The 13,872-nt window shown below is 39.3% G+C and overlaps 2 protein-coding genes across 7 annotated transcripts in view; both read left to right on the top strand.

Annotated features, from left to right (window-relative positions):
• The window catches only part of LOC115410063 (corticotropin-releasing factor receptor 1), a 67,781-nt gene extending 65,425 nt beyond the window's left edge, over positions 1-2,356 (top strand). For both annotated transcript variants that reach the window (XM_030121474.1, XM_030121473.1), the window contains exon 14: positions 333-2,356. In XM_030121474.1, the coding sequence (XP_029977334.1) occupies positions 333-473 (141 nt within the window). In that variant the 3' untranslated portion in view covers positions 474-2,356. The remainder of the gene's footprint in view (positions 1-332) is intronic.
• A 3,457-nt stretch (positions 2,357-5,813) lies between these two features.
• kansl1a (KAT8 regulatory NSL complex subunit 1a) overlaps positions 5,814-13,872 on the top strand; it is a 34,616-nt gene continuing 26,557 nt past the window's right edge. For 2 of the 5 annotated variants that reach the window (XM_030163575.1, XM_030163576.1), the window contains exons 1-2: positions 9,141-9,614; positions 12,242-13,715. In XM_030163575.1, coding sequence (XP_030019435.1) covers positions 12,310-13,715 — 1,406 coding nt within the window. In that variant the 5' untranslated portion in view covers positions 9,141-9,614; positions 12,242-12,309. Of the gene's footprint in view, positions 5,837-6,464; positions 6,543-9,140; positions 9,615-12,241; positions 13,716-13,872 lie in introns of those variants that run through there. The other 3 variants (XM_030163573.1, XM_030163571.1, XM_030163572.1) reach the window with 2 other exon arrangements.

Genomic DNA, 13,872 nt, shown 5'->3' with positions numbered 1-13,872 from the left:
TTTTAATCCCTGAGGAAAAATACTAAAAAATTTAACTTTGCTGCTAGAGCCATAAAACCCCACACTGACCTTTTTTTAAAATTTTTGATGGTGCAGTGAGTCACATTGAATATGTCAGGTACTCCATTTAGCATATATTTAGCATATTTAGCTCCATTTAACCCGAACATTAACACAAATGCTCCAAATCTGAAATGGATAAGACATGATATGAGGAAATGTCTCTAAAAACTGTGTGAAGTAACATCTGTCTAATGGTTAGAAGAATCTATGAGCCATCAGACCGTCCTTTTTCTCATTTCTTTTTCGGGGGTTGGGGTTGTTGTTGACAGGTGCGGTCAGCTGTGAGGAAGCGGTTCCACCGATGGCAGGAGCAGCACTCTATCCGAGCCAGGATGACCCAGGCAATGTCCATCCCCACTTCACCTTCACGGGTCAGCTTTCACAGCATCAAGCAGTCCACATCGCTATGAAAGAGGAAACCAGCTTTGTCCTAGATACGTACCATGGAAGAAACCTCCAGCTGTCGTTGTCATCAATTTCTGCCGCATCAGTGGGGTACACTAAAACACTTTCTGAGCTGGGACGAGGCTAGAGAGCAAGAGAGAGAGAGGAAGAGAGAGAGGGACTGCACCAGACTCCTAAACCTCAGGAGGGGCATTATACAGACTTTCAAGAGAAAATGGATGGGGACAGGGATGAAGGACACTGCAGACTTTATTAGTGGATCGAAAGATGCCCAAGTGACCAAGACAAGTTCGGATCTATTTGACTTGGAATTAGGTGTGAATGTACAGCACTTCATATTCTGTAATGTTTGTCTGAAATTTAATCCTCTGTTATATTCCTGCTCGCACACTTTTTGCCATCTTACATCAATTGGAAGTTGGAGCTTGTGCTGCTGGACTGCACTGAACTGGATTCCATCCCAGTGGACACATGACTCAAATGACGTTTCACTACAGGGGCAATGACTAAGTTATTACAAAGATTTTTTTTTTTTTTTCCTTTTTGATTGGTTCTTTATTTTTACTTTGCTGTTTCAAACAAATGTCTGGCTATTGTGTTTGTTATTATTTTATTTTATTTTATTTTATTTTATTTTTGGTGTTGTGTTATCCTCTGTTCTCATTTACCTTGGTCCTAACTTTCCAGAGTTTTAAACACATTCCTTTCTTTTTGATGGAAGAGTTTTGCTACAAAATATACATTCATCATATAAAACAAAATTAAGGATGTGTATATTCATATATTGGGTAAGTAGTTAAGCTAGAAGTTAACCTTAAGACATTTGCTGTTTACATAACATCTTGTTTTTCACATATTGCCTATGTTTTTGGAAAAATTCTTTCCAAAAATGTGTTTTGTGATGAAACTCTTCCACTAAATAAAGAGACTTATTATTGTTGCCTGTCTACCAGCAAAGCCAGACATGGATTATTATAAGCAGAGGTATCTACACAAGTTACTATTCATTCTACCAGGTGACTCTGTGGTGGCGGATTTTTTTGAAACATAATATTGGAGTGGGCTGTGCAGTAACTTTGTTTGTTACTGATTTCTTGTAAATATATGAATACTAAAGGGGATGATAAAATCCAGAGGTGTGTTCACAAAGAGAATTCAAACCAAAAACACAAACCACACACTGTAAATCATATGGGCACATTATCCATGTGATCAGCAATTCACAGTCCACATTCCTAAGATACCAATATGCCTAGCACCTGTGCATTTTTATCAACTGCTGTTTATGTCATACTGTATATTGACCTCATCTTTTTTGTCACCCTAAACTTGCAATGACTTTTTTTTTCCAGCTGTTTCAAAGTGACGTGTTAGCTCAGATTGTTCTTGGTGACAAAATGTCCAATTATTCAAGACAACAGAATTTCACCAGCCACTTTAATATGTTTTATGTTCATCAAGCAGTCAGTGAAGTTGCTTCTTGAGTGTTTGGAGTTAACAAAAAAAAAAAAAAAAAAAAAGAGGGGAAAAAAGCACCAGACTGTGAGGTCAAAGATTTGAAAACATTTGTTGTCATGCACTTTTAACATATAAAAGGAAGTATAAAAGGTTCATGTAATTCTTTGAAAATGTATCATCTAAGCTGGAATAAGCTGCATAGGTAAGAAATATGCCTCCTCATGTTGTCATTCCAGCACAGTTAAAGGGTCAAACAACAAAAAAGGAACAATTATGGATACTCATTTCTTCATGAGTGGTACATACTGTGTGATGGTCAATCAAATTCATAATGTAATTCACAACATTATTTATTGCTATTTATTTTACAATATTGTTATTTTCATACTTGAAAAATGTCAACAGATAATAAAATTTGTGTTGCATTTGACTGAATGAAAAATTTAACAGGTGCATTTATGTCGTATCAGGTTTGTTTATACAGCACAATGCGCCATTTCCAGAAAAAAATACACATATATGTTCAGCTACGTCAGTTACGGGTATGCACTTTAATGCCTGCACTTTGGATCACACTGCCATTTGTCTCCAGTGTCCCCTGAGACAAAGCAAACAAGAAATACATTTTGAGCACTGTGTGATCCTTTTAAGCTTTGTGTGTGTGTCTCAGAGGACAGTGTAGACCAACATCAGCTTTTAAAAAAGATCTTTCTGCCCAAGTAAACATTCAGTGGTTTCTCCCATGACTGTGAGGAACAAGAGACAGGAGTTTTTCCTGTTTTTAATCTGTGATACCACACTAAAGCTTACTTTGAAACTGGAAAGAGCAACAGAAAAATATAAGATGTGAAAACTGACGGCAACAGGAATTCCTGATTAACTTCAGAGGATCGCAAGATGCCCAGTGATGCAGGGCTTGTGGCAATATCAAATTGGTAAATCGAACGTGAATGCCCATGTAAACACTCAAGGGGTCCAGAGGGCTAGATGCCGCCTGTAGTCCAGCTTTAGGTTAATTATTAGTATTTTCTTGCAGATTTTTAAATCAGTGCTTCTAAACAGGGTCGAGTTACTCATCTTATCTTCATCTCACAGTTGTTGATTAGACTTTATTTATCCAGGATGATTCAGTTTGTTTTTCAGCCAGAGCTGCTCATAAATGCATAACATCACTTTGTTTTCCCAGAATTATGCTAATATGTTTCAACTTTTATCAGTAATAAAATAAATGGAAATAAAATCAACTTCTAGCCATAAAATGATGAAAAACCTGAATGCTTATTTGAACAGAGGATTGTAGCTCTACTAAGACGATTTCCCAACAAGTAAACAGCAACAAATATTGAATATTATAAATCTTTCTGAATAACCCAGTTTAGCTCATTTTCCACTGGTATGAATGTAAAAATCTTGGCTCTAATATTAAATGGCTTACTGTTGCATGGAAACATCCTACTCCCTTGACTTTGATACGTTTTTGGCTGTGCTCTTATTTAGATGTGGGCAGCCAACACAGGCAAGCAAAAATCTTTCTCAGTTTAATTTGTGCGTTTGTGAAAGTGGGGAAAACCAAGCACAAGTGCAGAGTACCAGAATTAATTGAAACAACAACAGCCAAGCCTCTTTACTCCGAGGAGGCTTTGATAGATCCTTCACGACAGACTCCTATTGTGGGAACAAGCACTGTTCAGACCTACAGAAATGCATTTCTGCTTTTAGTCAACAATCACAATGCTTTATAGAATAAGAAATGTGATGCGCTTTCATACTAGGAAACATATTTAATATATTTCTGAGGGGTGAGAAAAGACTTTAACTTCATGAAACAATGGGTATTATGAAGCTGATGAGCCCATCATGTTGTCTATTGTCTCTCCTGTGGTGTAACAATTGAATCATCAAATAAAAGCATTAACATATTAAATAAATCAAGAGTTTCAGCGGTGAACTGAAACCTGCACAAATCCAAAAACAAAAAGGAAACCAAAAGCCCTGTAAATAAATAAATGATTTGAAAGCTACTTAGACTGAAGTTTATAAGGGCTTAAGTGATTAACAGGGCCAATAACCAGGTTACAGTAGAAAACATGCCAATATTGAAGAGCAGGCTAGCTCTCCAGAGGCATGAATGTGTCCTGATAGTGAGTGTGGTGTCTCAGCTCCATCTAGTGCTATTTCACTACAACTGCATTTAAGTGACTCCAGATTTTCAAGCCTTCTATAGGAGTTCAAATGATGATACAAGAACGACATATAATACAAAATTAAATCATTATAAAAAGGTGAATAGGCGCATAAGATTGTCTAACACAGGATCAAAGTTTTACAGATGAGTTAAGCTATCAACCCTTCTACAGCTGAGGTCATCCATGGTGCACAGAGCTGTAGGGAGTAGGCATGAATGAGTTGAAAATGAAAACAGTGAGGGGGACAAGACAAATTTATAAAAACCTATGGGGAACCACTGTAGACTTGGTTAACAAAAAAATCACATCAAACTATTACAAAGCTAAGTGAGCTAAAAATAAATAAAACAGTAGTCTCACTCTGAAGATGTGAGCATCACTGGCTAACTGTGTGCATCAATAATGCAGTGCAGAAAATCTTTTTTTAATCTCTAGTCACACTGTGAATTTAACATTCTTTAATATTTAACAGAGTGCAGGTGTCTCTCCCTCCTTTATACTTATACCTTGTGTTGAATTTGCACATTATGAACATGTTGCAGAGTCTGTGCAACAAAGTAAGACCAAGAATGTACAGACGAGAAATTTGAATAAAATAAAATATATTTTCTCTCTGACCATGCTTTGGGTGAACTGCATCTCAGCGTTTGCATTTTTGCAGATCAACTGTGGGGTCATCCTTGGCGTTTTCATATTAATGTGCAATTTACTGTCCTCTCTCTCAAAACGCTGAAGAATGATTAATAGTGTATTGATAGAGCAACAAAACCAATGGCAACTGATCCATAAAAAACACAATTATGCAAATTATAATAGGTGTTGTAAGTAACTCAAGTACATAGAAGTTATTCTTGCCTTCCCAAATTCAGGCCTTTGCTGATAAGATGCCACAAACATGGGTCATGGCACTGTGGTATGTCTACAAAACTACAAACCTACTTTAACCCCAATGTGCTGAAATGTGTAATAAGTCCAGGGCAGTGTAGACAAGGCACTGCCATTACATTATCAAGTCAGGTCCTTCCTTGCCCTGTTGTTACTTAATTCCTTTGTTTCCAACTCTCCTCTGGCTCCCTCCTTACTTATGTCTCCTGTATCACTGACTGAAGCATAAACTCCACTCTTGTGTGTCTTCTGCCCTAGTCTGTCTCATGTACGCCTTAAGGGGATGAAGTTGGAGACCTTGATCAGTCAAATCTCCTTTCCTCAGCAACATTTGTTTAGCATTGAGTGCAAGAAACAACAGCAAATAACCCCGTGGAAAATCTCATTAGCAATTATCCGCATCATCAGCTTGTGATATGCATGTCCCGTGAAAATGGATAGTTCATTTCTAAGTAAAGTTCAATCGATCGAGCTCTAAAATAATTTGATTTTGGAAATGAGCTACTTTATGCAAAAAAAAAATCTACTAGCTGGACAATGACTAGCTAGCATATGTGTCGTGTAAATAATAGTTGAATAACAACGTTGTTAAATTCAGACACTTATAAACGTGGGGGAAGTTGCAGGGCTTTTGAAAACACCCCCAAATTTTAAAAACAATATTTGCAATATTGAAGTTTCGTGCTATGAACTTTCGGACACATTTCCGCTGTACGGGCATTTGTAAAGACTGACGGCTGTTTCAGCCAATAGGAGGCCTCAAATCTTAGAACTGACCAATAGCAAAGCAGGGGGGTGGTTGTTATCAAGTCGTAAACGGTTAGTAACAGGACAGGCAGGTAAGTAAGATTTTGTCTTGTTATTTTCTCAAAATAAATGAACGCTCCGATTTTCGAGAAAAGATACGCATGAATTTAAACCTTCGACTAGTTGATTTGCGTATCATGGTTTTTTTCGGGTCACTTTTCTTCCAAACATGCAAAAACGGTAGTCATTGAGAAGTCAGTATGGGATGGGGAACTAAACAAGCTAGCAAGCATTAGCTAAGCTCGCTAGCTAAGTTGCTTGTTATTGGCTAACGACGTCCTCCGTCTCAAACAGCAGTAGCTTGGCTAACATTAGCTTCCCTACTAGCGTTCAGAGAAAGTACTGTTAAATGTATTTAAATCATTGAGTATACATTGGTTGACATAACAGTCAATACCGAAGCCCATTTTCCAACTCACTTTAATAATTGTAAGATGAATGCCGTCATTATTTAACATTTAAAACTTTTTCATTATTATAAATTTGCAGTGATACCGTTGTAACACTAGCCAGCAGTGATAGCTGCCTGCTGGGCGTAAAAATACCTGCAGACAATCGCCACTGCCGATATATTTAGGAGTTTTATTCACGTTTATTTCAATTTTGTCTTGAAATGTTTGAATTTGATTCAACTAATGTTGTTGTGTGATTTGTTTTTAGGTGCTATCCTATTTCCACGTGTTTGGAGTTTTGGCCCATTGGAATATAGAACGGAATATTTCCACAATGGAGTTCAAGGTATTCCTTATTAAGTTTTATTGGTTAGTTCACGTGTAAGAGTCTAAAGAAATAGTTCCCGAGCACAAGTGACAAATTAGTTGGCTCAGTAGGGTGGCAGGGCTTACAGCTGTTCCTTCGTCTCTGAGGGAGCCCCAAATATCTGCCTAATATACTTGCAGAATGTATCACTCTGTTGGTATTTCAGAACATGGACACATGGCAGCGGAAGTATACATGCATCCCACTTAAGAACTCATCTCAACTTGCTACCACAGCTAAGTGGAAACAAGTACAAGAAAATACTTGCATTATAGGAGGCATTACAGACTTGTCATCTTAACAAATAACTACATCAATATCAAAAAAATATTGCATTAACATTTGTAGTTTGCCTCACAAAGTTGATTTGTAGATACAGTTAAGGCATTTTCATGACAGGTCAGTAGGCTGTTGCTCTGTTTGACATTCATATCTGCTAACACTCATCACTAATTACTTAATTCTTATGCAATGGTGCTCTAATAATATACAGTCACAAAGGACCTGTAATTAGGTATTACGTAGTCATTTGAAACAGTCATAATGGTAACGGGTGATAATTTGTGCAAGTCACAAGCACTGGCTGCCCAGAGAAGTAATCTGATGCACAGGAAGGCTTAAACGGTGATCGGCAATCATCAGGAATAATTGTAGTTGCTAAATATGAAAGGAATAAATGAGTATCTATAAAAACTTGCTGATTATCAAATGTGTTATAGTAATGAACACATTTTTAAAAGATTCCTTGCAAGTTCATTATAGAAACTATTCGGAAAAGACAGAGACACTAAGTGTTTCAAGATTTCTTTCACAGATATATTAGATAAAGAAGAAAGATCATTTTTGAAAACAAACTGAAAATGTAGGGGGAAAAGATTGAAAGATTTACGTCAAATATTTACAAACCTATCCAGATCCAGATAATGCTTAAGCCCTCTGAAAACAGAAAAATCTTGAATTTGCACAAGATGAATTAAAAGTGTTCACATTACTCCCTGACAACATGTTTTACTGATGGTACAGATGGGTGACAAATTACAGGAAAAGCCTGATGGCAGTAGTCTCTTATGACAGTGCCTCCATCCATAGGACACAAGGGGTCACTGACTAGTTTGATGAGCATTAGAATGCTGTACTTCTCATGGCAAAGCCATTACAGTTGACAGATCTTGAACCACCTGAACACAAATTGTAGATTTTGCACTGAGGTGCCACAGTGATCTCTGTTATCATCATCAAGACTCAAAATGAGGTCATCTTTTTTAGCCATGTCCATTCCATCAGCGGATGGAGTTCACAGACTTGTGCAATCAATGCCAAGACATACTCAAATGATTCTGGTGACAAGCAGTAGCACAGCACCTTAACAAGTCACTGTTTTTTATAATAAGTATGTTTTGTCTCCTATCTGTACATACAGTAAAGCGTTTAAACTTTCTGTAATTTAATGTGAATATATCCTAATTTATATTTGGTAGTTTTAAGAGATTGCTCTCATCTGCCAATGTACATAAGCCACATTCCACCTAGTTTTAGAATGTATACGTACACACATAGTTGCCAATTCTATGTTTTTACAGAAGGATGTAGGTGATTCACAGAAGTAAAATATAAATGCACAGAATATATTGTGCAGCACAATATAATTCAGTACAATAGGCCCACTACTTTTTATCAGATGATGCTGAATACAAACTAGTTTTAACCCTGAAAAAGTCATTCATATTTATAACATTAGTCTAATATATATATATATATATATATATATATATATATATTTTAAATAGTTATTTTAATTCAGTTACTACTGTAGATGTATAGATGTATCATTTCTTCTCTAATCCTCCATAGTACGTAGTGGTTTATTTGTGCCATCCATAGTAATCCTGTCGAACAGCTCCCTCTAGTGGCTACTTGCTGCACAGTCACGTAGGTTGCTGTGGGCGATTTACTGTAATTCCTGTTTATGGAAGAAAAAAAAAAGAGTGAGAAATATTGAGGCTCGACTTGTTTTAGTTTTTACAACAGGGTTTCCTGATGTTCTACTAGATTTGGGGCACGAGCAGTTCTTTGCATCTATTAACATGGCGTAATTTAGACAAGGAAGTGAACATTTTTAATACGCTTTTGTGTATGTATATGTGTATATATATATATATATATATATATATATATATATATATATATATATATATATATATATATAGGCTATATTGTTTGTTTTTTGTATTTATATACATATTTGCACAGGTGCCGTGTGCGGAAAAACTGGTTGTGAGACGTAGAGCAAGTTGAAGCTTAACGTAATATTTGCATATGGTCAGACCGTGGCAATAATATTCCTTTTAGTTCCGACCTCAGTGCCCACCTATGTCTAACAAGTGCAAAATTGACATTGCGCTATCCATTGGAAGACAATGCCCTCCTGTGGTATCTTCTTTTGAGCTTTTTATGTCGTTTCTTATCTGCCCTTTACTCTAGTGGCGAGTATGAGAAATGTCTCCCGCCTACCAGCAAGCAACACACACACACACACACTCACACGCATACGCACACACACACACACACACAGCACTTCTATGTTTGTCAGACTCAAATCCGAGGGAGAGGAGCTAGCCGCCATTTTCTAAGCGTCTCTCCCTAAAACGAGAGAAAAGGGCTCGCGACAAACTGCCATCTGGACTTACTTTCGCTTACTGAGAATCGGATTTTTTGGTGACGGATTGCTGTGAAATCGCCTTCATTTTAAGTAATTTGGGCTAGAAAGGACTGTTTCACGGCCTTGTCTTATATTCGCTGTAGCGGCGAGGCGAGCTAGCTGGCGAGCGAGCAAGGTGTAGATCGTTGATTCGCCCATTGCCTGAATCCGGAACGAACCCAAGCGGCTCCGTGAACCGGGCCTATTTGGCTACTGGGTTGCATTTTTGGATTAACGAATGGCAAAGTGATCGAATCTAGCCGCGTTTTTATGATAGCACCCTTGGGTTTTTTCACCAAAACTGCAGGGGATTGTTGCCGAAATTCCCTCGGATAGTGCAACCTCGTCACGTGGTAGGTTCCTCCTTTTTCTTTGTTAGCGAGCTAGCTAGACTGGCAAGGTCTACTCCCAACTTCTCCGCTTTTGACACATCTCCGTTGCGTACAATTTGATTGTCCATTAGGTTGTGATCAAAAACAAGGCAAGAGACGATCACCACAGATTTACATAACATACTGTGTTTATTTCCTGTATCTAATTGCAATTCATACCATGTCTCCTGCACTCTGCAATAGGTCCTGACGTGTTGTTTAAAATAAGTTGTGATCTATAAGTAGTGGTTGTGTTCTATAATTATACACTATTGGAGACGTTCGTGCAGTCATCAGACGTGACTGTAACTCCCAAATTGACGAATAGGTTACGAGGTCTTTCATCGTAAAACACACTTTGGGCGTTATTAACTTAAAACCAGCACTGAGGTAAGTGCAGCTTACGCATCCAGTGACTGAAATGTTTGCGGGAATGAAGAGGATTGCGTTCAATTGAATTACACTTCAACAAAATACGAATAGCCATATTAATTAACCCAAACGATAGTCACCAAATGCTACATTATGTGATGTGGGAAGGTAGCGTTACACTGCAGTTGGCTTATGAGATCAGCACGTTAGCTTTGCGAGCAGGTTGTGTTTCTTGCATCAGCAGCTTTCTTTAGCTAACGTTAGCCAGAAGCGAAGTGCATTAATTTGCACGCAGTGTGGAGGGTGACACGGTTAACTAGATATGTATCTTTTAGCATTTGGAGTATGTTTGATATGGTGATCGGCTGTTCATACTAACATGTCTGAGTGGTACAAGCCCACGTCCAATCTTCTGTGATTTTCTGTTGAGGCTACGAAGAAAACAAAATCATAGAAGAATGATTATAATCCTCACAGTATCTCGACCCGATGACAGTAACAGTAGCACTTACACGCATTAACAAGTGTTTTTGTAAACACCAGGAAGACATTTTGGTGATTACGTTATGGTTGGCTAACGGAGGATGTGGACATTTTTGTCGCATCTCTAACCAGACAGTTTTAAGAGATGATACAGTTATAATGCATGTGAATGGTTTTTATACGTTTAGCGATGCTAGTTATCACATCTCCTTTCATGTTGCGTGAACAAGTTTAGTGTGTTTTGAGCGGAATGGGCGGTTTTAGGTAGATGAATTGTATTGCATAATCTGCTTCGGAAATACCAACATGGCGTAGTGCGCGCTGACTAGAAACTGCGGTGAAATACTGAGCCCCCCATTCATCTGACCCTGCAGACGATACGCGGAGATGCAGTTCTCTTTTATCTCCTGTATTGCTTGATGCAGGTTTTTCCCTTTAATTTTAGTGTGGTTGCATAGTTATTCAGAGTGGAATGGTGAACTGTGTGCCCCCTTAATCCGACGGTATTGGTTAAATACGCATTATTTTATTCCAATGTATGCATTGTGTGTGTTGGTAATACTATTTGGGGAATTGGGGTGGTTTGTCAGGTTCATCCAAAATTGACACAGGGACCTTAGTAGGATGACATCATGTGCTTTGGACTAATGCTGGGGCCTAAATCCACCTACTTACGCTGCCTGTGTGGAACCCTGCTGCACACTGACTTAACCAGAGCACATGTAGGGCAGTGGGGTTTGGTTAATTTCAATTGGATTTTCCTGTTTCTTGCCTTTGAAGACTGAATCGCTAAGGCCAGTCTTTAAAAAGGGCATTGTAAGTAATTTACAATGAAGGCCTGTTCATATAATACCATGAGTGTAGTGGTAATTATTTATTGCTCCTGGTTATAGCTCTGATGTTATTCTCAGATCTTTAGCTTTAGTATTTGACTTCCCAAGGTCGGTGCATATCTGTATTTCTTGTGTTGGAATATTCTTTATATGTAATTACATTAATTGTATTATCATTAGAGTCAAATAATATTTTGTGTAATTTTTCAGACTTAAATAGCCAGACTAAGCCAATATGATCAGCTCAATTTCCCCTCAGGTCTTACTCCTTCTGCAGGATAATATTAGCAAGACTAGCATCCAGGAGGTCCACAAAATGTCAATGAGTCACTAGTTCATTTGATTAGGCTTTGAAGCATATTATTTTCATCTATTCAGTATAGGCTTTGTTGCAGTTAATAGTGGAATTATGACATTGTAATTCAGTTTATAAATAATTATTTTAGGCCAGCTCATTTTTTGGGTGTAGTGTGAGAAACTTTCCACTGACTCACAGAACCTGTACTGCAGGTGATCAAGTTGTACGTTTTAATTCTAAGTATTGGCTGTCTTTCTGTTGGCCTTTTTCTTGTTTTCTACTTTAAAAAGCTACATATTATTAATTTTATTATTTTAAATAAAAATACATTTAATTTTGTGGTGCAACTTCACCAATCTACCAGTTTCAGCGTGATGGTTGATAATTTAAACTATATTATAGAGAATTTTTTTTTTTAAATTTGGTTGTTAAATGTACTCATTTGTGTGTTCATGAATTACCTGGTTGTTGAATGTTCTTATTTTTCACCTATCTTCCTCCTACACCAGTCAGTATAAAATTTTGATGAAGTAATTCAATAAAGTGTAATCCCTTTTTTTTTTTTTTTTTTTTTTTTTTTTTTTTTCAGTCTTATTTTCTTGTGTGTTTTTTGTCTCTTCCAGGCTGTCCTCTGGTGGGGCAGTAAGCGGGTGGTGTGGAGCAGGCCGCGGTGCCCGTCCCTCTGCACTGCATGGCTGCGATGGCGCCCGCTCTCACCGACGCCCCAGCCGAAGCTCACCACATCCGCTTCAAACTGGCTGCCCCCTCCTCAAGTCTCTCACCGGCCAGTGCAGAGAACAACGGTAACGCCAGCAACATCCTTATCCATAGCAGCGGCACAGCGAAGTGCAAGGCCACCCCAGAAGAGTGCCCCCTTGACTTTTGTGTTGGTGATCAGGAGCAGCAGCAGCAGCAGCCCCAAGCCGACTCTGTGGCCCAGGCCTCTGCGCTGGGCAAGCTCCAGCCACTGGTGGCTTCTTATCTATGCTCTGATGTGACCTCTGTCCCTTCAACTAAGGAGTCAATCAAGTTGCAAGGAGTCCTCATCAAACAGTCTGTGTTGAAAAGCCACAGAATATTGCCCAGCTCCCTGCTCAACGGAGGAGGGGACTTCCTGTTGAGGAAGAGGCAGGCAATAGAACTCTCTGGCGGCCAGCTCAAAAGCCTCATGAGTGGCAGCACAAACGGTGGTGGCCAGCCCATGGCACCTGTCAATGGCCTGGCCAAGAAGCTGGCCACTATGTCTGGCTCAGGCTGTGTGGTTGCAGTGAATGGTGACAAGCCCTCTGCTGCCACAGACTCCCAGCCCCAAAACCTGCCCTTGGACTCTGAGACCTTGACGGCTACTTTATCAGGGCATATCCCATTGAAAGGAACCCTAAAACAGAAGCATTCCTCAGGGGTTTCTCAAAATACAGATGGAAAAAACCTTGACTCAGCAGTGCTTCAGTCAGCCGCACTTTCTCCCTTTACCCATGACAACCCTAACCCCACTGAACAAGTCAATTTGGAGGAGACTGATTTACACACACCTATCAGTCAACCACAGGGGTCTGATAGGGAGAGACCAGGTAGCAGCCACCAAGGCTCCCCATCCTGTACACATGCAACACAGCCCCCCCTTCCTTGTAGTTCTTCTTCAGACAGCCTTGAAGCCCATGTTAGGGATCGCACCCTTCTCAGCACCAACAGGCAAGCAGAGATTGAAAGCCGCCTACGACGCCTGCGCAAACGTCTTCAGGTTGTACAGGCCAAGCAGGTGGAACGGCACATTCAGCAGCAACTGGGTGGCTTCTTAGACTCAGCTCTCAGCCGGCTACTGACTGGTAACCGCAAGTCAGAGACCACAACCCCCACAGCTACATGGAGGACTGGACGCCATTCATCCTCAAACAACAGAGATGGCCTCAGTCGCTTCCTGAAAAGTGGCTCCATGCCCTTGGAACTGGAAAGGCTGTACCTCAGTGGATCAGCTAACCTTCACTCAGCAGAAAGAGCCTTTGACTCAGATGTGACAGAAAGTAGTTCTGGGGGGGACTCTGACATGGAGGAGGAGGAGCTGGCAAGGGTGGACATTGAGCAGCGACATGTTAAAATGTAAGTAAATGTATCATCACCCACAAGCACATGAATAGTCAGAAGTAGTCCCTTCTGCAGCTTAGTCAAAATGTTTGAAGTGGCATTGTAGGGAACATGTCACTTTACAAGGTACTTTTACTGCAAGCACTTTGTAGATAATTCCATTATATTCACA

The sequence above is a fragment of the Sphaeramia orbicularis genome, chromosome 19 (genome assembly GCF_902148855.1).
Source record: "Sphaeramia orbicularis chromosome 19, fSphaOr1.1, whole genome shotgun sequence".
Classification (NCBI taxonomy): domain Eukaryota; kingdom Metazoa; phylum Chordata; class Actinopteri; order Kurtiformes; family Apogonidae; genus Sphaeramia; species Sphaeramia orbicularis.
Note: the sequence above shows the minus strand (reverse complement) of the source record. Positions and strands in the feature narration are given on the sequence as shown.